Raw genomic sequence first — 27,605 nt, forward strand, 5'->3', positions numbered from 1 at the left:
GGAGAAAAATCTTCAAAATCTATACATCTGACAAAAGTCTAATATCCAGAATCTACAAAGAACCCAAAGAAATCAGCAAAAAAAACAAACAATACTATCAAAAAGTGGACTGATGTGAATAGACAATTATCAAAAGAAGATATAAACATGACTAAAAAGCATATGGAAAAATGCTTAACATCACTAATGATCAGGGAAATGCAAATCAAAACCACAATGTGATACAGCTTCACTCTAGCAAGAATGGCCATAATAAAAAAAAATCAAAATAATAGAGCTTGGCATGGATGCAGTAAAAAGGGAACACTTTTACACTGTTGGTGGAAATGCAAACTAGTACAACCACCATAGGAAACAGTGTGGAGATTCCTTAAAGTACTAAAAGTAGATTTACTGTTTGATCCAGCAATCCCACTACTAGGTATCTACCCAGAGGGAAAAAAAGTCATTACATGAAAAAGATACTAACACATACATATTTATAGCAGCATAATTTGTAACTGCAAAAATATGGAACCAGCACCAAATGTCCATCAATCAACAACGGGATAAAGAAAATGTGATATATGTGTGTGTGTGTGTGTGTGTGTGTGTGTGTGTGTGTGTGTGTGTGTCTATATGTATATGCAATACTACTCAGCCATAAAAAAGAACTAAATAAATAATGGCATTCAAAGCAACCTGGATAGAATTGGAGACTATTATTCTAAGTGAAGTAACTCAGGAATAGAAAACCAGACATTCTTATGTTCTCATTCATAATTGGGAGTTAAGCTATGAGGACGCCAAGGCATGAGAATGATACAATGAATTAAAAGAATGATACAATGAAATTTGGGGTCTTGGGGAGAAAGGGTGGGAGGGGGGTGAGGGATAAAAGACTACACATTGTGTACTGTGTACACTGCTTGGGTAATAGGTACACCAAAATCTCAGAAATCACCACTAAAGAACTTATTCATATAATCAAACACCACCTGTTCCCCAAAAACCTATTGAAATCAAAAATAAATTTAAAAAAAGAAACGTTATTGTAGAGAAAGTATAGAAAAATATTTCATTAATTATTGATGAGCATTCTCATCTAATTGAATATAAACATTAAAATACTTTTACAAATGAATTACTATTTTAGCAAGTGATTGTAAAAAAAATATTAAATGTTAGTTCTTTCCAAATTAATTTATAAATGCAACATAAAGTCAATTAAAATTCCAGTGGGAAAATGTAGACCCGATGCTTTATATTTCTTTCTCTACATCCAGAAAACAGTGTTTAATCAATTTTTATTTGCCATATTCATTGCTACAAAACTAGTATCGAGAACATATAACCACTCTTAAAACTAAATATTTCTGTGGATCAGAAACTGAACAGAAAGCTAGAGGTCGGGTCTCAACCTGTTGGCTGCTGGGTGCTGGGTTTAAATTCATAAAGACATCTGTGAATTTGACCACCCACCAAGTTACAATGAGTTTGCTATCGTGGGAAAAAGGAAAGATAGGTGCCTGGAGTCTTGTACCACAGTACTGAAACAGAATGGGATACAGGACATCCATATTAGGAGTGATGTATAGAGAAACAATTGCCAGAAACTGCTGTAAAATTAAAAGTCTGAGATTTTAGTTTGTGATATTGAGCCCAGTTTGCTGTTAGGATAAACTTGCTAGCACACAAATCAAAGAGCAAATGGAGCAGGAAATTTCTTCTGCAGTAGAGAGAAAAATCATTAACATGAGTCCTGATCAGAACAGGGGAAAAGGGAAGACACGCTACCATATAGGGCAGAAAGGGGCACGAAGGCACCATGCCCTAAATCTTCCCAATCAAGCACACAGTTTAGAAGGATCAGGTACCCTGTGAAACGGGAGTGAAAGGGCCCAGGTCAGAGTGACATACAGGAGTGCGTGAGTACACATTACCCACAGAGCCTGTAGGGGTTATCTGGGCTCAGGCAGCCTCTGAGTGTGCAGGGTGCACAGGGACCCCACATATGTTACAGCAAGGGGAATACATGTCTTCCCCACTCTCCTAGAGTCTGCTTTCTTGGTTTTTAATGTGTTCACTGCTCCCACCCTGAAGGAGTCATGACCACCTGAAAGAGGAAGTCTCAGTGATAAAAAGAGGGAAACCATCTGGCCACTTAAGCTGGTGGGAACATTTAAAGCTTCATCCAGAGGAGAATAAAGAAGAACCATCTGTTGGCTATTTCCTGCTCCCCTGAGTTCTATTTGCAGAGAGGAGCAGGGCACTTGCAGTCCACTCTGATACCTCCCAGGGTGGTTGGCCTTTAGCTGCCTTGTGATAAGACCTCCATGACCCTCTACTCCAGCTGGAAGTACTGAGCTCGGTTCATTCATATTTGGAAAGTTCCCCCTTCAGAGAAGTGATAAGTGGAAGGTAAATTTGGAGGAAAATCATGTTTTCAAATTTTATTCCACAGGACTGAGGGGATTCTGGGGGTTCTCTGGGCTCACTATCTCTTTAAGGAGAAAAAGTGATGAAATCTGGATCTTACCCCATGGGAGTCCTGATGAAGACATGTCCTGAAGTTGGAGAAACTTCACCACTCAGGATTTTGAAAGTTGTGCTCTTCCCAGCTCCATTCACCCCTAGAAGTCCAAAGCACTAAGAGGAAATAAAGTTAGGTAAAGCACATTCAATCAAACAAGCTAAATAAATAGAACAAGTTAAATAATCAAAATTATATTAGAAACAGCACTTGCTTTTATAAAAGCCAGCTTTGAGTTGACTTTGTTGGTTTGTGTTATTTGTGAGGTTTTAAAATCATAATATTGTATAAAACACTGTATAGACTGCAAAGTCCTCTCCAAATCATGACGACACTTGAATGGTATAAGAATTTCAGCGGCTGGGCGCAGTGGCTCACGCCTATAATCCCAGCACTTTGGAAGGCCGAGGCGGGTGGATCACGAGGTCAAGAGATCGAGACCATCCTGGTCAACATGGTGAAGCCCCGTCTCTACTAAAAATACAAAAATTAGCTGGGCATGGTGGCACATGCCTGTAGTCCCAGCTACTTGGGAGGCTGAGGCAGGAGAATTGCTTGAACCCAGGAGGCGGAGGTTGCCGTGAGCCGAGATCGCACCATTGCATTCCAGCCTGGGCAACAAGAGCGAAAGTCCATCTCAAAAAAAAAAAAAAATAGTATTTCAGCAGTAATTTACAGACAATAAATTCATGTGTGGAAAACTCAAGAGGATAAGAAGCAAATGCCAAATACCCCAAATTATGCAGCCATAATATAATATTCTTTGGAAGTCACGTCGTCATAATTATTTTCTCCTAATTTCATTTTTGTATATTTTAAAGTATTTTCTTCAAAGATTCCATCTTCTACTGTATATGCATACGTGTGTGTATGCACGCGTGTGTGTATGTTTGCGTAGTGCTCACAGCTTCCTTACATACCTTCTGTTTCCGTTGAAGAGGTTGTAAAATTCCTGTAACTTCACTTCTAACTCAGAGTCTAGGCTAATCCTGATATTAATTAAAAGATAACCTCTCGTTCTATATTCTGACATTGAGCTTAGAGTCAATTCAGTTATTGATCCAATCTCACCTTAAAAGTCAATGTGAAAAATGGCCTTCTTGCTGTCCTTCCTACACTTTATCTCTATCATGTGCCTCAGCGTACACAGTGCCTGGGAGTCCACCTTGGTGACTGTGTCTCTCTGGTTTTGTCAGTCTCCTTCCAAGACTGTTTTCTGATGGCTAGCTGCTGCAATTTATGGATACAAACTGGCTTCCTGGCTTCTCAAATCTTGGAAAGTGACTGCTTCTGTATTTTCTGCCACCAAGCCCTATCTAACCATCACATAACCCTATTTTGGACCTCTGGATTTCACCACACCCCTGAGTTGCCACCTGCTTCAATTACCATTTTCCCCCACTTCCCTGCATCTTTCCCACCATCTGCAATATGAGTCCATCTCGATCCAGGCCTACCCTGTCCATGTCCCAGGGTGCACCACCATCAGCCTATCCAAATTCTACCTATGCTTTAAGGCTTAGCTATAAACCCACCTTTTCATAAAGCTCTCCCCACATACCCTGTCCTCCTACCTTTTCTTCCCTCCCTGCCCAGACACCCCCTCTGGACTTACAGCACTGAAGACAATATCACTCATGAACCTTCCAGTTCTTTTCAGAAAGTACTTTAATATATACAAAAATGAAATTGGGAGGATAATAATTATGATGATGAGGTGACTTCCAAAGAATATATTATTTTATCATTGTCCCTGCTTTGGGAGAATGCTTATGCTCCCATGTGTAACATAGTGTATGCTTATGATATTTTGTCTCCTGATCATTAATTTCTAGATGGAGAAGGACATACAGTCAATGATAGTTCAGGCAATGATGAACCGCACACACGATGGTTATCTTACAAGATGACAATACCATATTTTAACTGTACCTTGTCTATGTTTAGATACACAAATACTTGCCATTATGTTACAACTGCCTACAGTATTCAGCACATGCTGTATAGACTTGTAGCCTAGGAGGAATGGGCTGTACCAGACAGCCTAGGTGTGTTGTAGGCTATACCAGGTAGGTTTGCGAAAGTATATTATATAATGAAATCACCTATGACACATTTCTCAGAACATATCCCCATTGTTAAGCAATACAGGACTGTATCTTGGTCATTTATGTATTTTCTACAGACTCTTGAATAACACTCTCCATCTAGGTAATTAAACTGTAATGCTTATAAGAGCTTAAAAGAATAAAATCCAACTTTAAATGGCATCTTAGATCATTTAACATACCTGGAGCATCATTCTTATCAATGATTTACAAGTTTCTCTCTTAGCCCTGTTGGGACTCAGAAAACAATACCCCAAAGTGAAGGCCTCAAAGGCAGCCTCAGAATCAAAAGTTTCTCCTCTGACCTTCTCCTGCCCTGCTGTCTCTGGCCCCTCTTACTCCCCTGAGGCTGGTCATAGAAACTAGAACCTCTTTTCCCCAAAGCCAGCCATAAAACTTAGAAATGTTACCCTAACTTCTCCCCCCTTACATATTTTTCAGCACAAAAACTAGCCCTAAAGAAGTTATCTGACTTCCCTTGTTTGACGTAGGTTATAAGACAGACCTGCATTCCAGAGACGGTCCTGCCCCACACCCAGAAGGAATAAACAGAAAACCAAACACCACACATTCTCACTTAGAAGTGGGAGCTGAACAAGGAGAACACATGGGCACAGGGAGGGGAACACCACACACTGGGGCCTGGTTGGGGGGCAGCAGGGAGGGAGAGCACCAGGATAAATAGCTAATGTATGTGATGCTTAATACCTAGGTAATGGGTTGAGAGGTGCAGCCAGAACCACCATGGCACACGTTTACAGCTATGTCACTCACCTGTGCATCCTGCACATGTATCCCAGGACTTAAAATAAAATATAATTTAAAAAAATAAATAAAAATAAAACATCATAAACATATAGATAATAACTCCTAAATAAAAAAAAAAATCTAAACAGAGAGGCCTTGCTGGGCTTCCCACTCAGTCTAAGAGCTTTAATTGAGTCATACCCTTTTTGTCCGACCATATTTCTACATGGCTGTCCATACTTGGTTGAACATAAGCATAAAATTAGATGGTTTCCCCGTATCTTTGGGTCTTCATTCTGAAGGCTCTCGTAGCATATAAAACTATAATCAAATAAATTCATATGCCTTTTTCCTGTTAATCTGCCTTTTGTCAGTTGATTTTCAGTGAACCTTGGCCCCTACACTTGTTTGCTTCAAACTGCTATGAAGAGGAACTGGGAAAACTAAAATAATTATGATTTTTAAAGCAAGGGTAAAAAACATAGTTCAATAAGATGGGTAAGATTGCGTAGCCAGTCTTACAGCAGAAGCTAACAACCACCAAAATAAAAATTAAAAAAAAAAAAATCCTTTCTTAACATTTTGTCCTAATCTACCAGAAATCATAGTTCAAAGAGTAAGAATATGCCTGCATTACTTCAGATTGGTCTTTTGGCTTCTCTTCACCTCAGAATAGTCACATCTGAAATGCCTACTGTCAGATCACATGTAGAACATAGATACCAATCAGGTAACAATATAGCCTGTTTTGAATTTCCCAGGAGCTAGGAACAATATGAATGCAAGGTGCTCTTTTATTTTTAACAGTTAATTAAAGGCAATCATTTCCAGAACTGATTTCCCTTTACATATTAAGCACAAATCAGAACAATTTATATGGCTTCTGTCAGTTCTGATTAAACATTATAACTAGAATTAATGTCTTATCTGTGAAAAAAAAAAAAAAAAAACTTCCTGAGCTATTGCTAGGGTAAACGAGTGTTCTCTACCTTTTCAGAGTAGCATTTTGCCAGATTGGCTTAATTGGACTTTAGAGTATTGATGTCCCAGTGAGAGATAAAAGTGTTTTTTTTTTAATTAGATTCACAAAATATTTGCTCAACAAAAAGTTATCCCATAGCCCGTCATAATTAAAACTATGCAGTCGCATGAAAATTTTAAAATTATAAAACAAATCCTATCAATCAATCAAGTTTTCACTATAAAATAGTCAACAGACCCTCTATCGGTTGTGCTTCTACTGATTTTGTAGGAATTTCTGAAATTTGAGGGCTATTTTTGGCTCTGATTTCAAATATCCTGAGAATAACACAAGCAGTTCAGCAATTAGAGTTGCACAGGTTCACAGCAGAAGATAAAAATAGGCACTTCGTTACCTCTCCTTTTGGTATGCCCAAACTAATATCTTGCACAGCAATAATCTTCTGGAAAAAGCGTCGATAATGTTTACTAAGGTTGTATAACACAAGAATGTCTCCACTGGTTCTTCCTTCAAACACCCTCATTTCCTCTTTTTCAACATCTATATCCTTAGAAGACTTGACTGTGCCTTGGAGAGTAGAATGACCCCTGGGAAGATGAAATCAGAGTGAATTCACACCTGGCAAATGATACCAGAAGAGTCTATAAAAAGGAAAAAGGCCAGAGATTTGTAAAAAATGAAAGCTACTGCCTTCTCACTTCTGTATCACTTTGTCTAGAGCACCTTAGTTCTGCCATCCTGATTATCAGGCAAGAATCCATTTTTATTCTCTAACATAAACAAAATATACATGTTCCTAAAAGATACTGAAATGGATTGACACTAAACTAGAACCAGTTTTTAATTTCATGAATAATAAAGTCATGCCAGATTTTTGTACTAAATGTTAAAATAATTTATCACAAAATTATAAGATATTTACTTATTAAGCAATTTTACTAAACAAGTCATTTAATAAAGTAAATTGCATATAAAAGTATTCAAACACTGTAAGTTTATATGTTGAATCATATAAAAGGATTATATAGCCAGCATTTGCACAATACTTTGCAAAAAGTATTCAATAATATCTATCAGAGGAATGCAAACTTAATTTTCAACCCTTATTTTCTCTAAATCTGAGCTGCTCACTTTTTAGTCTTCTTTATAATTTCCAATCTGAGGCATTTGACTTTCAAATAAATTTCAATTTCCCCTATAAACTATAATATGCCAACATTTTAATTATTATATTTAATCATTTAAATATATTTAATGATTATATTTTAATGATAACCCCTGAGTTAGTATCATAACCAACATCAATTACCTGGCTTTGACAGTTTAAATTACCATGAATTATTATATTATCATTGGGAAAAGCTGGGTGAAAGGTACATAGCAACTTTTTATGCTAATTTTACAACTTCTGATTATTAAACTGTTTCAAAATAAAAAAGATATTAAAAATAAAACTCAATATCCATGGCAAGCTCCAAGTATCCCCAGCAACTCTCCATGGCAACTTTTCCTTATTATTTTCCACACCTGAAATCACCATTTGGCAAACATACAATTTATTCTACACAGAACACAGATGATGAGGAAAATATGGCCAGATACTCAGAAGTCTATCTTCTATGACCTCATCTATATAATATTCAAAAGCATAAAAAATGAATCAATAAAAATAAAAATAGGGATTGCAGTTACCTAGAGTGAAACTATTGATGGAGAAGTTTATGAAGGGCCATCTGAGGTGTTGGTAGTATTCAGTTTATTAGTGAGAGGGGGGTTACATAAATGTGTTCAATTTGTGAAAATTCATTAAATTTTACATTTTTCTGCTTGAATGGTTTTTCCCTTTTCGAGATGAAGGTGTATTTATTGACCTTTCATCCTGTCCTGGACTTCCAGAAGTCTTCCCACTCCAACAAGAAGTTGTGCCACCCGTATTCCCTCCTGCCTGGCAGATCAGTCCTCACAGTAACCCACATCAGCTTGTTCACCCTATCCTCAGGAAGATTACCTGGGAAGCTTTATGAACAGCTCCTGGCTCTCATCTCCAGAGCTTCTCATTGTAGAGTTCTAGGGAGGGGCCCAGGTGTGCCATTCATTTAAATCTCCTCAAGTCATGCTAGCTGGTGGGGACAATTGACTGAGGTTGCTTCTGGTCCATCCACTCACAAAAATCCAGTGTCCTAATACAGAAATCCAACTATGCCCAGAAAGGTGCCACTTAGTTATCGTCTAAATGAAAATCACTAAAAAATGATCTCTACATTAAATAGGAGAAGTCCACATGGGCCCTAGGTACAGCAGAATTTTCCCAATATGCAGCATATCTCATATCTGAACCGTGTGGTGGTTCCAACACAGCCAGCACCTAGTGTATAGACAGCAAAAGTGCAGCTCCAGGTAGGAGACAGAATAGACAGGAACGGGGGCTCTGGTCCTAATGGAAACCTGAATTCTTGGCAAAAAACCCAAGGCCAGCAGCAGGAGAGTGGGACAGCTGGACAGGAGCCAGTGTAGGCTGGGGAAGGACAGCAAGGAAGTGGGAACTCAGCACTCACGTCCAGCAGTGGGTGCAGGTGACAGGGGCCCTGCACAGGCCAGGAAGGCAGGATCTATCCATCCCCCATTGCAGAGAGCAGGGTCTTCCTATTCTCTTCCAAGATTCAACTATGAATAGCATGTCAATACTATAAAACAACAGAGACCGTCCTAACAGAGAAAGAGGACATAACAGAAATACTGAGAAGGCATCAGCCCAGCCCCAGAGGCAGGGCAGCAAATGTCCCTGTGGGGTGGGAGGAGGATCACAGACAGCTTCTCTAAGCAGGAGGCACCACACTTGAGGGGGACCTATGAACCTTGGGCTTTACCTTTCAAACAATGACTAGTGACTTAGTTAGATCTGCATTTTGAAAGTAAATTGACTGGGTCATGCAGTCATTATGACAATTATCCACAAAACAGTAGTAGGCAACTAGTGCCTAAATTCACTTAAATTTCTATGTTCTGTAACCTTCATGTAGAGAAAAAAATTGACTCTTTACTATGGATAACAAGGACGTTATTCTAAAATACAATTCAACTTATACTTACAACTCTAGAAAGTAAAGGCAATACAGATTTTTCTCTTTAAAGAAAATTTTTTGATATTATAGGAAAATGGAGTACTCTGAAATCTGCCCAAGGGGATCCTACATTATAGGTTTTTAAAATAGACTAAACTAGTAAGGGACATCAGAGAACAAATTATGTTTAAAAGGCACTCCACATTGTACTCCAGGTTCAGTCAGCTATTGGAAATCTGCAGACTCCAGGGTGATGTGGCCAATTCAAAAGCACACGGGATTTATATTTAAAATGGTTGTCTACTTTATTAAAAGGGGTTAGGTAAGAAAATATGTCAGGAAATGGCTGAAAGGAAAAACGTTATATGAGGGGATCACCATAAAATATTAATCATGTGTCTTTATAATTCTTTACAGATTTTCTAGTGACATGGTCTTAATCGGTAATTTCTCCAAAAAGATCCTTCCCTCAAGTAGAGGTCAGAGGGAAATACATAAGCCTTGGAAAGAGCAGGCCATTGAATTCAGGCCACTTGGGTCACGGAGGGAAAGCCATACTATTGTGGACCCTACACAGGAAACCACGTTGCTTCCTTATATTATTCAAATGTTTTATCTTACAATATTTCAGATATCCTTGCAAGGCCATATTAAATTCTATTTAGAGTAGCTGGAATGCATGTGTGTGTATATGTGTGCATGCATGTGTATAAATCACATCATACATCTACATGCCTACATATGTCTCCTGCTACTGACTTTCGACCTCACCTGACAAAGATGAGAACACAGCAGCATAAGTAACAAGATCCAGCAAAGGACACACAGACATCTGCACTGAACTTTCCTATCTTCCTGCTTCCAGAGTTCTTAGCATTTAGTCGTAAAAATAATGTTATGGTATCGACCAAATTTACCTTAGCTGCTTCAAAGTAACAGAGAAATTCAGCAATTTCAAGGTGAAAATAGACTGAGACAAATAATTGGAAAGATTATCTCAATGCTTGGCACCATAGCTTTTGAAAATTTCCTTCCTGGTGTGGGTGACTCACACCAATCAACATTTAAAAAATAATAAAATCTTAACACATTAGAACTATGTATAATGCTGATCAGATGCCATTTTTATTTTACAACTTCCAGGATGAATTTTTCTCTTCCTCTCTTTTTGCAGGAGTTAGTGCAGCTCGAGGGCGAGCCCTTCGGAACCCACCTTGGCCACTGCAGAAGATCCCCGTGTAGCAGAACCCTCAGGAGGAGAAGTACTGTGCCCTGCGTGGCCAGTTCCACGAAGATCCAGCCCAGAAAGTTCATCTCAAAGGGACTCACATAGGAATCAATGCCGAAGTTGTGGGTCAGGTCATATTTTATCTGATTATAGCAGAGTTCTATCAGCCCTTGGCCCAGGCAGAATTGAGGAAAAATAGTAAAGACCCATTTGAGGACATCATAGATATTTTGTAAATTCTGTAGAGTGAAAAAGAAATCCAATTAAAAGCTATTCCCCTTTTCATCACATACACCAATAACTTCTTTTTCTCCTTGGTTAGTTCTGTGTTCCAGGTCCTCCCTATCCCAGCTACTCACTGATATTCTCAGACAGACAGCCATCAAAACAAAGTAGATCCTTCTTGAGATACTAGATCTACTGACATTTGCCTTTCAAGATTTTACTTGCATGAGAACAGTGATGATTTTACATCTAATTCTAAGGAATTCACAATTATTTCTACACAAGTGTGAACAAAGGTGTTAGCAATATACGAACACTGAGTTCACAAATAGCCCATCCACATAAGGGGATGCAGCTGCACAAACTCAAAGAATAACAATCCATGATGTTTGATCTAGGATTATGCAAAAATGATCATTATACAAAGAAATAAATTAGAAAACACAAGTTTTTGCTCCCCCTAACTCCCTTACTCCAACAGGAAGCCTCACCAGTGGGAAAGACAGATGTTCCAGATCTTGTGTTTGAACTCAAAATGTGTCATCATATATCAACTGTGATTTGGTAACAATGGAAATGATCACATTAACACTATAGCTTGTATGCACAATAGTTAATACTATAGTTAACACTATAGCTTGTATATACAATAGTTAATACTGGTTGCACTAGATATCAGGACTGATCTAGTTCACCATTGTGGAAGACAGTGTGGATATTCCTCAAAGATCTAGAACCAGAAATACCATTTGACCCAGCAATCCCATTACTGGGTATAAACCCAAAGGAATATAAATCATTCTATTCCAAAGATACATGTATGTGTATGTTCACAACAGCACTATTCACAATAACAAAGACAAGGAATCAACCCAAATGCCCATCAGTGATATACTAGATAAAGAAAATGTGGTACATATACACCATGGAATACTATGCAGCCATAGAAAAGGAGATCAAGTCCTTTGCAGAGACATGGATGGAGTTAGAAGTCATTATTCTTAGGAAACTAATGCAGGAACAGAAAACCAAATACCACATATCCACACTTATAAGTGGGAGCTGAAGAGTGAGAACACATGAACACAAGGATGGGAAAAACATACACTGAGGCCTGTTGGGGAATTAGGTGGAAGAGGAAGAGCATTAGGAAAAATAGCTAATGAATGCTGGGCTTAATACCTAGGTGATGGGTTGATACGTCCAGCAAACCACTATGGCACACATTTACCTATATAACAAACCTGCACATCCTGCACATGTACCCTAGAACTTAAAATAATTTAAAAAAAAAAGACTGATCTGAGAATCCAGTCACCTTTCTTGGTGTCTTTCATTAACTTTATAAGAACATATTGTTCCATAACCTACAAATGAAAATTTGAAATTATTTGAAATAAACATTTGAATAATGTTGCTGCCTAAACAAATATCAAAGTAAAGAGCAAAGGAACAGAAAGATCCAAAGAAAAGCAATAAGCTGCTTTTTATTATTTGTTACCAATTTATTTAGATCCATTTTTCTGCAAACACCTCATTGTCTATCGATTTTTTAAAACAAGTAAGCAATGTTGTTTATAATTAAAGGTAGCAATGCCTTTCCAATGGCCACACTGGTAGAATCTCATGAGTGGAAAGGTTCCTGGTCAGCTTCCTCTTTGGATATGGACAATTCTTCCTTTTTCTTTTAGATCTAAATCTCATTTCTGTGACTCTCTTCCCAGAGCAGCTCTCTGCTTCCAAGTTCCTCACCATGAGGATTATCTACTGTGAGTCTGTTTTTGGTTTTACCATGGTTCATCCTGATGGATCATGTCACACGTTAGAGATCTGATGAGGGAAGAGGGAAATTGTACACTATCTCTAACAATTTCAATTTTCGCCTCAAGCTAAACCAAATTAATTGCTCTGCAAGTTTTCTATTTAAAGTTTAGACATATTAATACAGATTAGTATCAATAATCAATCTGTAAAAATCACCAAAATAGATAATTACCATCATTGAATACATAACAGATGTTTATAGAGTTCACTGCTTCTATGCAAATATGAAGCACAATTATAAAAACTAATATCAGCTATCATTGGCAAGTCTACTAAGTCTCTGAAAGTCCAGCCATGAGGAAGTGGACTCATCCCAGTTAAGCAGGTGTCAGTCCCTGTTTGATTTAAAATGAGAACTGCAGCACATGCTTCAGAACTAGGAGCTCAATACCTTTTTCCGGTCAAATTTTTGCCCCTGAGTTGGCCAAACATTTGGGAACTACTAAGAAATCAGAGTCCATGCAAACAGCAGGGAATCAGGAGAGAATAGTGTGGTCAGAGCTGAGAAAAATAACAAAATGAAAAGGACTGCAATATCGGGGCAGAGGAAAGTGCAAAATCTGAAGTCTGTATCTCCAGGTAGCACAGGGGATGCTGAGAGGCTGAAAGGTGCATAAAAGCAGAGGCAAAGACCCAGGCAGGCCTCACTAAAGAAGGGGATAGGCATGAAAGGAATGTGACAGAATGAATGGGTTCAGCTTGACCTAGACACCTGCCGAAGATGACACCTAAAAAATGACTTGCTAATGGGGACAGCAATTGGAGAATGGCATTGGCATCACAAGAGAAATTCTTCCTGATCATGAGGCTCATGCTTAGGAAAGCCCTTGGCTGCCACGCTTGGAAAATAGCAAAATTAAATTTGTTCCAGAAATCACAGAGAAGAGGGCAGAGTCCCCCAAGATTATCATCCAGGCATGCTGTGTCCTGAGAGCATGTTCAGCTGTGCTGGGGCCCTTGTAGTCTCTGACCCCAGCGATGGTGAACATTTACATGTTTCAATGACTCACTTTTCCACCATTCATTAGTAATTCATCAACAAATAGCCTCTGATGAAAATGCCATGGATGTGGCAGTGAACATCTTCATGGCTCTACCTCAAGAATGGAATGGCCAAAACAGCACATCTTTTCATCAACTGTTGCTAAGCCTGTGCATGGCTTTTATAATGGCAACATGTTTTCTGCAAATTAGAACCAATTTATCTTTCTGGAGTTTAAAGACAGTGGATACCAATGCGTTTCCATTGAATTCCAGTTGGAAAAGCAACAAAAGAGGCATGAGTTAATACCGTCTTTGCACTAGAGGTGCTGAGGTGTAGAGGTGATGCTATGAAGCTACTGACCTTAGCTTTGGAGATGATGGCCAACAACCGGGGCATGATGGTTATGAGCATGGTACAAAGGCCAAAGATGAAGTTTAGTGAGACGTAGGAAATGAAAGCCACATCTGAACTGGGGAAGATTCTGGATATCAGGTACATCCACGGAAGAGTTGCATATCTGAAAAGTAAAGTGAAAATGTTTGTTTTACTGTAACATTGACAGTAGTTTTCTCTTATTTATGGTAGATACATTTGAAGACCTTGGGGTGTATCCCTGAAAATGTAGATATTACTGAACGCTATGTATACTATGTTTTTCCCCATACATGCAACCTATGATAAGGTTTGATTTATAAATTAGGTGCAGTGAGAGATTAAGAACAATAACTAGTATAAAATAGAACAATTATAGCAATATGCCAGCATGACTGCTCTAGCACTTTGGGTCCATCACGTAAAACAAGGGTTCCCTGAACACAAGCACAGCCCTGCTGCTACAGTCAAATTGGTAGCTCGCTGACTCCCAGGTCCAAAGTGAGGATATGCTGGACAAAGGGAAATTCACGTCCCTGCCAGGACGGATTAAGACAGCGCACGACTTCATCATGCTACTCTGAACACTGTGCCCTTTAAAACTGATGAATTATTTCTGGAAATTTCCATTTAATATCTTAAGACCACAATTGGCTGTGGGTAACTGAAATCTCTGAAAGCAAAAATGCAGATAAGGGGACAGCCGTATTTACATAATGACTGAATTGCAGATGCAATTTTATTGGTCCAGCACTTTTTCCTTACTTGGTGAACAGAAAGACACTTTATGTAATAGATCTCATGATATTTTCCAAAGCCCTGGGGCTTTAGAGGGCTCTGCAATGCAATAGAAGGAACACTGAATGGGGTCGCAACACATGGGTCGTACGTGGGCCTGAACTCGCTGACTCTGAGGCCTGGAGAAAATCAGCTGACTTCTCCAACTCCTCTTCCCCAAAAGGGAATCTTCTTTTCTCTGCTCCTCATCAGGAAAGCAGGAATAATACTTACTTGTTATGCTGAGAATTAAAACGTATCAAGAACATAAAAAGCTGCAGGGCTACATGAGAAAATAAGGCCTAAAAATAAAAACGGAAAGCACTCTTGCAGCATCCACTGCGCAGGAGTACTGTCTGTAACTCCTCAGTCACAGTACCCTAATCTTCCTCTAGCCCCCAGCAACTCAGGAGACAGCACTGTAACTGTCATCTCACAGACAGAACAACGGGGCTTTGCAGAGTTCAGATGCTTGATTGAGCTTTGCCGGTGATAAGTAGATGAGGCTGAACATGGGGTTCATTTCTATGTGGCCCCAAACCTGGAGTAAGAGACACTACTAAACACTGAACTCTAGAAGCAGTCTCCTTATGTGTCAGATGACATCAGGATCTAAGATACCATCCAAATATCCCTAAAAGGAAAACATCTCATTTTCTTTATTGTATCTCTTCAATTCTAGAGCCAGGTTTCACTCCTGGCAATTTCCCTCAGCTCCTTCTTGAAATAATCCCACTGCACCCAATAAAGGAAACACACGTTGAAAGAATGGTTCCTAATATCAGCAGAGAAGTCATTGATTTTGAATCACAACTTTCCCAAAAGACTCTCATGTATCGGGAGCTGCAACATGTTCTCTGCTAACTCATATCACTGTTTCCTTATGGTGAATAATTGGCTTAACCTGAAACACTTCAGTGCCTCCAAAATGTCTGAAGTTTTCTTAATATGTTAACAAGTTCTGAAAAGTATGAGACTTCAAAATGATATAAGAGATGCCAGGCCCTGAAATTATCTCTTAGTCTAGTATACATCCTCTTTCATGTAATATCTGTGATATTAGAATGCTTTCCTGGGTTAAAAGATACATTCTCATAATTCATAAGATATAAATACAATGACATATGAAATCATATAGTGTTTTAGACACTGTACTCAATACTAACCTGCCTCAAAATGTAGACATGAAAACAATTATTTCAAAACACACAATGGACGCAAGAGCTGTTCTAAAACAGTTGCTGCATAAGACAATCAACTAATTAAATCAATATGATTACTAGAGAGGTAAGTCATGACTTCTTGGGGTTGTACATTATCAACACCTCTGTCTGAAATAAACTACCACAGAGAGGATTCAAACCCCAACACATATTCACCTACACCACACACCTACCCTCTTTCCTGTACTGTCCCTTCTGAGACAATAATTAAGTGCTACACTCCGTCATGTGGCTGTTTTGAGAAGCAAATGAAATCACAGAATTGCAAGTATTTTTGCAACTGAAACATAAGCAGTAGTAAAAGTTTGTGAGCCGAATTTTGGGGCAGGTGTAATTGCTGTAAAATTCATTCTAAGAGTGAATGAAAAATCTCTCCAACTTATAACTACTGATTCAAACTCTATATTCTGGAACAACACATGGCAAATTGCTTTTCTTTTCCATGTGACAGTCCTTTAAATAGCTGAAGATTGCCATGTTATTCTGCTTAAACCTCCACTATAAAAGGCTGGGTCTTCCTCTGCTCCTTTAACAACATGATATTCAACCAGCTCTCTCTGTTAAATTTTGCATTGCAGGGCTTAGGGGAGTTTTTGTTTTTTTTTTTTTTTTTTTTTTTTTTGAGACGGGGTTTCGCTCTTGTTACCCAGGCTGGAGTGCAATGGCGCGATCTCGGCTCACCGCAACCTCCGCCTCCCGGGTTCAGGCAATTCTCCTGCCTCAGCCTCCTGAGTAACTGGGATTACAGGCACGCGCCACCATGCCCAGCTAATTTTTTGTAGTTTTAGTAGAGACGGGGTTTCACCATGTTGACCAGGATGGTCTCGATCTCTTGACCTCGTGATCCACCCGCCTCGGCCTCCCAAAGTGCTGGGATTACAGGCTTGAGCCACCGCGCCCGGCCCTACTTAGGGGAGTTTTGGTAAGGGCACATCACAGAGGATATGATGTGGTTGGCCTGGCACAACACACAGCAAGATTATCATCTGCTTTGATCAGCATCTCCACATCCAACCACGTGATCTAATGTGCAGCGCCCTCCTTGTCATGCTGTGAAGTCTGTACACTGATTCGCACTTGAGGGACTAATTACCACTTCAATACTAGGCTCTGCTTCCTTTGAGATGGTTTAGGAGTGGTACTTTATTACTTATTGCATAAGGTTGCCATGCTGGGCTATGTCATTGAAATATTTGACAAGTGGATTAAAGCATTATTTAAGAAAAACAAAGAATCAGAGATATATTCCTAAATGATACCACATGGGAGTTTCCATTGCTAGATGAATGAAGAGTCTTCCAGTGTGGCCTTTCAACTAGCTATGATTCCATCACTTTTAAAATTACATTTTCATTAGTTATCTTTCAAATACTTGTCTTAAATTAACATATTAGCAGCTCCAGTCTCCTTTTTTATAATAAAAAAATTAAATTGGCTTATAGAGAATAATTTATTTTTTTGTGAAAATTACAGTGAATTTTAATAATCTAATCCTTCATTAAAATATAATATTATTTTAATGATTATAAAATTTGCTAGAGATTGGCCTACTGTTCACAACATCATGGAATTTATGGGGGAAGAAAATTCCCCCATAAATTCGGGAAAATTGGCCACTTCCCCATGCTTTATGAATTTCCCAAGACACTAAATAGGATTCTGCAACCTCATCTTTTAGTATTAAATATACATCAAATACGTTCTTAAGGTTTCAATTTTTACGTAAGCTAGGCTTTCTTTTCTTTCATTCACTTTTAGGTGTTACTTCGCTCTTTTGGATGCTAATTCTCCCCACTCTCTCTTTTATATTTTAAAGAATAAATTGTCCTTAACAGAAAGAAGAAAAACAATAAAATAGCTATTGAACATGTTTGTCTTGTTATCTCTTAAAATAATCAATTTGTGTATACTATCCCTTATTCCTTCAGATTCCTGCCTTGAAGTAGCCATTTAATGCATGGATGTGCTCTTACGTTTCAGCTCAGGATTCATCTTTCCTGAGCCTGCCATTGGGCTCCCTGTACCCACAGGTCTTTATAGGGACAACAGGCATGAGCCAGCTCTGCTGTCCTCACCCAGAGACTGCCAGGCACACAGGGGACAGTGGCTCCCCAGACCAGGTCTCTCACTGTCCCTCCTGTTACAGTGGAGGGTCACCAGTTCCACTGGCTGTGCTCCAATGAAGAAGGAGCTACCTTCTAAAGCTGCATCCCCATGGATGTTACCTGGCGACCCTGGTCTACCTCCCTTGAGGGCTCTTCTTCACTGGAATTAGTCGTGATCACAATCATGGTCTGAGTTATCTTTTACACCTTTCCAGTCCCTGCAAACAACTTAACCAGAAATGTGTAACCCCTATTACCTATGATTATGTTTCAACAGACCCATGAATCTCTAGAAATTCTTTGAAAAACATAGTTCTCTATGTGAAGAAAATTCTTAGTTTAATTCAAAGTCTTAAAGGGTTTCACAATCAAAACAACATTAATAAAAATTTCTAAAAGCATGTTTTTAAGGCTTTCTAACCATTTCATCTAAGTTTTAACTCAGTTTTTGAGATATGTTCTCCTAAAATTCAAAAATAATTTTATAACGAAGTCTATTTTACTCAAAATAGAGGGAGATATGAAAATACTATCCATTCGATTGGATTAATAAACTGAAATCAAATTGTGTTCTTAGAGCTGGGTATACACACATTAGATCTTCCTACAAAAGTTCATAAATTTCCAGTTGGATATAATAAACATGTGCCTACTATGCTTTATAGCTTAGGACATTACATCTTCTAAATAGTAAAATAATTCTGAAGAGTAACAATAATGGCTAAAATTAATTCAATGGGAGCTTTGTACCAGTCATTGTCCATGATATTCATATAAACTATTTAATTTAATCTTTATAGCAAAAGACGTGAAGTTTTACAAAGAAAACACTGAGGCTTAGACAGAATAATTAATATTAGCAAAGTCACAGAATTGAAGTTAGTGAATGGTAACATCAATATTACCCCCAAAAGTCTGTCTGTCTCTCTTGTTTCTCTCTCTCTCTCTCTCTTTCTCTCTCTCCCTCTCTCTCTTACTTTCTCTCTCCCTCTCTCTCTTTCTCTCTCTCTTATCTACATATTTACTTCTCCTTCCATCCATCCAACCATCCACCCACCCACCTATATATTCATCTAGTAATGGTGTATATTTAAGTAAAACTTTGTCTTCTAATTAGATATTTGAATAATTCTGGGGCACTTACATAAATGCAAACTGTAAAAATCATTTTATTTGTAATCCTCTTAAATAAAAGCAAGCTGTTTTATCTTTAAAAATAGCCTTGAATTATAATACAGTAGTATGATAATGATTTTCCCTACTAAGTATCTCTTACATAGCCTGTATGTAAGCATATGTGCATCGCACATAAGAAGACATATATAGCCTGATACCACCAGATAGATAGAATTTTGAGGCCACTAGCAATGATCTTGACTAGTATGCATAAATCAGAAATTCATACGATGACTTTTCTCCATTTGCTATTTTTTCATCTGAGAAAAAAGTGATAGAAGTTAGACAAAACATTTTCAAACTACTAATATCATAGGAGAGGAGAAAAAATGCCAGACAGCTTGCTGAGAGAACCTCCACAAATGTAATCTCCGAGCTAACTGGATTATATATTTGAGCCCCTGATTAATGTCAAAGTGAGAATAATAGAGAATCCATTTCCAGCTGCACAAGTTTGTCAAACAGCTTGAGGGCCTGTCTGAGACAGGACAGTGCTGTCTTCATCACAACCAGGTCAGCCCTTCCTTCCTCCACGGGGCATTCATCATCCTGCTCAGGCTTGTTTGCTCCTTGTCCCTTGTAGAAGCAACATAATTGCTTCAAAAGAGAGGAAATCATGAAGCCGACAGTAGGTTCAAAGCCATCCTAAGGGTTTTCTCTTTCAGAAAACAAACCGTAATTCTGCAGCAGAGTTTCTCATCACATACCCGAAAAGTGACAGCAGGAGGGCTGTGGCTGCCAAGTTCTCACGGAAAGTAAAAGCTGTTAACTGGAAGGTGACAATAACAGCAATGCACAGGCAGACGGAAACCAAGTAAAAGAGCTGAGAAAATAAAAAGAAATAGGGAGAGCTGTTACATCAGATGGTCATATTTATTACCGTCTACTTATCCTGAAGTTTCCTTTCAACTTTACAAATATATTTCCTATTTTGCACATTAGGAGTTCTACAGGCATGGAAGTCTGCAAAGTTGCTTGTAATAATCTGAGTTGTATCCCCCCAAAATGTATACACTGAACGCTCAGTACTTCAAGACGTGACCGTATTTGGAGACAGGGCCTTTAAACAAGTGATTAAGGTAAAATCAAGTCATTGAGGTGACCCCTCATCCAACAAGATTGGTGTCCGTAAAAGAGATCAGGAGGCAGTCATTCAAAGAGGGGTGACCGTGTGAGGACACAGGGAGAAGATGGCCATCCAAAAGCCAAGGAGAGAAGCCTCAGAAGGAACCAACCCTACCAACACCTTGATCTCAGACTTCCACACTCCAGGACAGTGAGAGACTCAAGTTTCTGGGGTTAAGCCACCCAACCTGCGGTATTTTGTTATGGCAGCCTAAGCTGACTACTACTGTCATGCATACCCATGTCCTTTGAGGAGGATCAAGGAATTCAATCAGCTTGCATGAAACACAGCCTCCTCATACACATGTAGAACCAAGGCCAGACTCCTCGGGCTACCTCCCTATCCAGGCTCACCTTAAGGTGCTCCCCACTGGCCAACAACAGCCATGGCTTTCCTTGGGGCTCTCACACACCTGCCTCCCTCTTCTCTTAGAGCCTCAAGCTGCAGAGCTCTTTCTCGATGTCATCCATGGGGAGGGCCGCTTCTTTCCTTACAGATCTCAGCTTAAGTTTCACTGTCTTCTTTGACCTCCACATTTGAAGTCACCCCCCATCCCAGTGTTCTTTTCATTCTTTCTTTCTTTCTTTTTTTTTTTTTTTTTTTTTGAGATGGAGTTTCACTCTTATTACCCAGGCTGGAGTGCAATGGTGCGATCTCGGCTCACCGCAACCTCCGCCTCCTGGGTTCAGGCAATTCTCCTGCCCCAGCCTCCTGAGTAGCTGGGATTACAGGCATGCGCCACCATGCCCAGCTAATTTTCTGTATTTTTAGTAGAGACGGAGTTTCACCATGTTGACCAGGATGGTCTCGATCTCTTGACCTCGTGATCCACCTGCCTCAGCCTCCCAAAGTGCTGGGATTACAGGCATGAGCCACTGTGCCCAGCTCCATTCTTTCAATAGACCCCATCATGGGCCAACTGTATCTTGTGCATTTGTTTATTTGTTTGTTTACTTGCTTGTTTTCTGCTTCCTCCTTTCTTTGGGGGGAACCATCTTCTCCAATGCTTTATGCATGGCTTCATGACCAACACCATTAGGGGTGCTGTGATAGAATAATGTAGAGCAGGTGGCTTATAAACCACACAACTTTATTGCTCACAGTTCTGAAGACTGAAAAGACCAGAATCAAGGTGCTGGCAGATTCAGTGTCTGGTGAGGGCCACCTGCCTGGTTCAGACTGTGACTTCCCACCTTGTCCTCACATAGAGCTCTCTGAGGTCTCTTTTACAAGGACACTAATCCCATTCAGGAGGACTCCACCCTTAGAACTAATTACCTCTCCAAGATCCCACCACCAAATGCCATCACACTGGGGATTAGGTTTCAACATGTGAATTTTGGAGGGACACAATCAATTAGTCTATAGCAACCTTGGACACAGCTTGACCCATAACAGATCCTCAAAAATATTTATTAAATTTGTGATTGAATAGAATAAGCAGAGAATGGTTGGATGAAGACAGAAAGCCATCCAACCAAGAAGCAAAGAACCCTCCCTGTCCTTAATCCCCAAGGTCAAACATCACAGAGTAAAGAAGAGCCAGACTGAGTGGGAGGCGAAAAGAGATAATAAACTAGAGCCAGGCACAGTGGCTCACACCTATAATTCCAGTACTTTGGGAGGCCAAGGTGGGTGGAGCATGAGGTCAAGAGATCGAGACCAATCTCGTCAACATGGTGAAATCCCATCTCTACTAAAAATACAAAAATTAGCTGGGCATGGTGGTGCATGCCTGTAGTCCCAGCTACTCGGGAGGCTGAGGCAGGAGAATTGCTTGAACCCAGGAGGCGGAGGTTGCGGTGAGCCGAGATCACGCCATTGCACTCCAGCCTGGGTAACAAGCAAAACAAAACTCCGTCTCAAAAAAAAAAAAAAAAGAGAGAGAGAGAGAGAGATAATAAACTAAGGGTGTAGAAAGAAGGCAGACTTTGGGGTTTTGGAGATTTTGAAAGCCACATGGTGTCCTGGAAGCATGCCCTGCTGTATGCTGTGATTCTCTCTTGGTACACCCTCCTTCCCTTTTCTCTGGGAAAGTTGTGGCCCTTAGACACTGTTAAATGACACATGGAAGATAGTCGAGTAGCCAGCAGTGTGTAGTGCTGGGAGCCAAACTGGACCAGGAGACAGAGGCTGGTACTGAGAAGCCATCTCTGTACCAACTAGATGTAAAATCCTGGACAAGTTACTTCTACTTGCCTACCTTCAAGTGTCCGTCAGTAAAGACAAAGGTTTGGAGACCCAGAATTTGTCAGTCTTAGTTAAGATTCATAAATCACCTTAAGTACCTAGTAAAACACAGACCTCCAAGTCCCCCCAGACCTATTGAATAGAATTTTGAAGGATAGGCCCTTGGGAATCCTTATTGTTACCAAATGTCCCTGGTGATATCTATCACCAGGTAGGTTCAGGGAAACCTCTGATTAAATTAAATGAACTCCTGAAATGTTAAGTAACTTAAGCGTGACCCCTATAAACTGTACTTTCAAAACAAAACAAAAATCCAAGTTACATGATCAAAAGGAAATAAATTAGCTAATTCTAAGCCAGTTCAAAGGAATAAATCTCGCAGGAAAGCAACACGTTAATATATGGGATTTTGTGCACGGTGTCACACAGCCAGGGCAGCACCTGGGGCATGGAAGGTGCTCAGCAAATGGCAGCTCTCTGGCCTTCCACTGACTTACGTACAATGTTCTGTATCATAAGATAAACCATATTTATCAGGGCAGGGATATCACTCCCCTCAAAAATAAAGACAGCTCCAGAGAACAAAGACAGTAGATGTTGGCCACTAAGAACAACCTACTTTATAAGCTGCATTTTTTTTACTTAAGATAAATGTCCTGAAGAATAGGGAACAACTAGACATTGCGCCTGTTATTGTCCCTTAGGACTGGAGACACTGATCCAGAGGATTTCCATCAGGGAACTGAGCGTATTCAGGAAATGCTAATAATACGGGCCATACCTGTTAGGCAATGAGGCACAGGTCTCACAGGAGGGGGAGTTAGGCATGCAAATAAAAGATCATTTCTAATGATTTTTATCACTTCACCTGCTACCCCACTGAAAAGAGCATAATAAAGGTGATTATTTTCTCATCTCCTCAATAAGAAACTTTGCATCTTTGTGAGATTCTATTATTTCCGAGCTGTCCAGCCCGAAGCTTGTCAGTCGACCCCTTATGAACCAATTCTGTGGCGATCAGTAATGGTGACTTAATCTAAAAGGCCCTTACCAATAAGATGACCCGTTTTTGTGGACACTCCAAGGCAGCCAGGGCCCCACACCCCCCTCCACACACACACACTATTTAGATCACTAGCTTGGAGGCACACAGAATCTCATTCCCATATCCTACCATGTCATACAGGAAGTTTGTGAACCAGTACATCCTGTAGCCAAGGCCACTTATGTGCTGCAACCTTTTGGCTCCAGTCACCCTGTCCCTCACCACGGAGGTGCCGATCGATGCAGACAAGATAGAGAATCCCAGCACGATGCAGAGGGCCACTCCACACTGACGGATGCTCTCCAGGCTGCAGGCAAAACAGAGCAACCAACTCTCAGGTGCCAGATGAAGAACACAAGCCTTCTTTGCTAATAGCAATAGCAATCAGCAATGATGACAGCAGTGAAAACTGCTAATTAAAAATTCATAATTGGCCAGGCATGTTGGCTAAAGGCATGGATTCCCACATTAAATCCCCTCAGCCACCTTTTGAAATGTGGATGACTAAGCTCAGTTTACAGAAGACATAGCTGAGGAGCACAGTTCCAGGGCATTCCGGAGTCTGCTTGTGTCAAAGTCTGCTCTTCACCATTGAGCCTGACTCCCAATTAAGATGAATGACATCCTCTGAGCAGCGTCCGGGTAAGCTGTGACCTTTGCCCACATGGGAAATGCTCTGCAATACAGCAACACCCGCCAGAGGGGAGCCTTCACTACAGCCCCACACTGCACTTGCCCATCTCTGAATTTGGTCATATGAAGTGCCAAAGAGATTCTGCAATATATTGAGGTGCTTTGTAATAATATACACTGTACATTTTCTTAGTAATTGTTTTACCTGGAGCCCTACTGCTAATATCTTTCACTCAAGTCAACTGTCACCTCCTCTCAACTCTCCTGTTTAGGAACAGCCAGACCACAGATGGTCTTTCAAGAGGCCGACACAATGGAACTCCTCAGCACAAGTCATCTGCCGTGCCATGCCTTCTGCTCCACTGTGTCTCATTCTACAACAGACGTCAGCTAGCCTACTCTTGGAATTCTGGGAGGTGTCTAACACTGTTGAAGCTAGAATCCTGAAAATCACTATGTGAATGTGAGGACAAGCTGCAACCCAACCTATGCTTCCTGCTGGTTCCTGCCAGATTAGCGACTTGAGCAGAGAATGCCCGTTAAGCAGATTTGCATTCTCCAACTTAATTTCATAGGTCATAAAAAGTTTTTTAAAATACCTACTTTTATTGTCGACTTTTAATTTAAAAATTGTCAACCACATTATAGAGAAGGGAGATGAGGGGAAAAGAGAAGACAGGTGGAAGCATGCTACCCTTTACAGAGGCAGTGAGAACTGACACCGAATTCTGTACCTGAAAAGCTCTTGCTTTATCACCACCCATGACTCCATCTGGATCATGAGGAAAATCTTGCATGATAAATATTCAAGGAGGCATTACCATGTTCACCTACATGAATGCAATGTTTGTGATTTTAACCCAAAAAAGTCTTCAGAAGATGTACAGTCACATAAACTTCTGGTAAATCATTCTTTTAGAATAATTTCTAAATTATTAGAAGTACAGTTGCATGACATACTCGTCTGTTTTAAGCTCAATGTACCGCCTCTCTTAATAGCCATTTTTCTCATATGTTGCAAAGAAATGCCCAGTTCCTGTGGGCATTTCTTACTCTATAAGTCATCTCTTGGGGCAAATGCAAAACAGGAATCAAAGTCATCCCTAAGTAACCCAAAGATGTTCTTCCGTTGTCAGAGTCACACATCCCTCACTCAGCGTTCCATCAACTCACATCTTGTCTTCGTTCAGCAAGGCCCCTCCATATGGGTGGCTGTAGAGTGTTATTCCTGTGAAAGACAAATTGGAAAGTGATCCTGGAGCCTGCTCCTGCATGGTGAACCGCAGCTCATCTACAAGCTACACAAATTCCCTGTGCCATCACAATGTCTCCTGCTTGCTTTGCCCAGGCCCTGGCCAATTAGCAGAAAAGAATGGCATTCAGCAAATGTGTGCTGGGATTTCTGTCACTGATGTAGTTGTCAAACATAACCAGCATGAATTGTTCATGCTTTACATGACAGGCACTGTGTTTATAGGTTCTTACATTTTATTGTCTAATCCTCATAAGTATCACACAGCCTATGTTTGCAGAGAGGAAACATGCTCAGGCTAAGTAACAATATACAAAGAAGACTATTTGATATAAATCAGGTCAATATTCACCTCAAGATCAAGCCGGGTCTAGACAGATAGAGAACTGGACTCTTTCACTGAAACAATTTTGATTTTGGAGTTGTTTGTTTTGGTTTCCTTTCTTGGGCTTTTTGCAGGTGTGTGATGCCAGCAGCCAAAATGAAATTTCCGTCAGTTCATCAATTAAAAGGATCTTATTATAAGAGCTGTTTATAATATCACAGAGTGGGATAGTGCTTCCCTTGAGAATTCCAGTCAATATTGTGTTAAGAAGAACTCCATAAATAAAATTGGTTCATGTTCTCTCCTAGACACTGTGGACTGTGAAAGTAATCAGGTTTCCTTTTCCTAATTGGTTGTGTCAGTGATGAGAGCCAAATGAGTGGCTTGTACTTGGAGGTTATTACCCAAGGCACACATCCTTGCTCCATTTCATGTTGCCAGTCCTAGATTTTGCATATTTTTCTTTTGACTCACCTTTAATTTACCCTATCATCTGTATTTTAATTTATCTTATCATTGATATTTTGTATTACCTTCTGAAAACACATTAAATCCTTACTGAAATACCACAGGGTATAAGTAAGCATACATAAAGGTACAGAGTTGAAACAAGCTACAGTGCTCCAAAATTCCAACAGTTTTGCCACAAGGCATCTGGACTTCTGTCCCTTTGCCACCTGCTCTTCTCCCCAGCTATGCCAGCCTTTTTTTTCCCTTCCATTGTGGACTCAGCCACACACTAAGGCAAGTTCCAACTCAGAAGCAACAACAGTGAGAGCTACTGGTTCAGCGAATCCACTGTACAGTTTTCCAGAATAATTTCTTTGATTATAAATAAATGCTGTCCAGATATGCTGATCCAGGCTTGCAGTGTGTGTGTCTGACACCTGCTGTGTCGCTTCCTGGATCCTGGACTTAACACATTCATTGTGAACTGAATTGTGTGGTCTCAATCCCTCGCCTTTCTGGACCAATAACACACACCAGTCTTTCTCCTATAGTCTTTCCTTCACCAAGCTTAACTTCTAGCCTACTCCTCATGGGGCAAGCCAGTCCCATCCTTCCTAGCTAATGTGTTGACTCACAGGCAGCTTCTCACTTGATGTGCAACCCAATGCCAACCAACCCTATCAGAGGGTCAGAAAAAGCCAAGTGACATTAGACAGTGTTTATAAAGTATCAGATCCTGCCAAAGTAAGACCCGTGCCCCACTGGTGCTATAGACGGTGGGAATATATTTGCAATGTTGTGGGCTCTTCTAGATTCTACATAAGAATGAGAACATTCTATATTAGAGAGGATCCAGAGAAATGTGGTTAGCTGAGAACATGTCTTAGAATTATATTATTTGAGGAACACTGTAGAATACTGAAATTGTTTAACCTAAATACACACACACACACACACACACACACACACACACACACACCCTGGAGCAAATATCCTTATCATCTTCCCAGTAACCCAGACTCATAAAAACTTTAAGTCCTCCTCATCTCCCTGCTCTTCTTCATCCTACACATCCAAGAAGTTGCCAAGTCCTATTATTTACACCTGAACTCCGTCCCCACAGTGCCAGGGTTCCCTCACAAACAGGGGCATCCCCGCTCAGCTCGCCTCTCTGCACACCCATGAATTCCCCCATCCAGAATTCCTAGAGAACTTCCAGAAAGAAATAGAAAAACACAGAGCCCATGTTCTTTACTTA

General features: G+C 40.0%; 1 protein-coding gene across 1 annotated transcript in view; it reads right to left on the minus strand.

The window, feature by feature from the left end:
- ABCA13 (ATP binding cassette subfamily A member 13) overlaps positions 1–27,605 on the minus strand; it is a 424,450-nt gene that overhangs the window by 80,635 nt on the left and 316,210 nt on the right. The window contains 7 exon segments of the mRNA XM_032244250.1: positions 2,519–2,628; positions 6,744–6,936; positions 10,625–10,878; positions 14,034–14,190; positions 20,034–20,149; positions 23,817–23,994; positions 25,494–25,548. Coding sequence (XP_032100141.1) covers positions 2,519–2,628; positions 6,744–6,936; positions 10,625–10,878; positions 14,034–14,190; positions 20,034–20,149; positions 23,817–23,994; positions 25,494–25,548 — 1,063 coding nt within the window.

Source organism: Sapajus apella, unplaced genomic scaffold (assembly GCF_009761245.1).
Source record: "Sapajus apella isolate SASKATOON/1434 unplaced genomic scaffold, GSC_monkey_1.0 scaffold54, whole genome shotgun sequence".
Taxonomy (NCBI): Eukaryota; Metazoa; Chordata; class Mammalia; order Primates; family Cebidae; genus Sapajus; species Sapajus apella.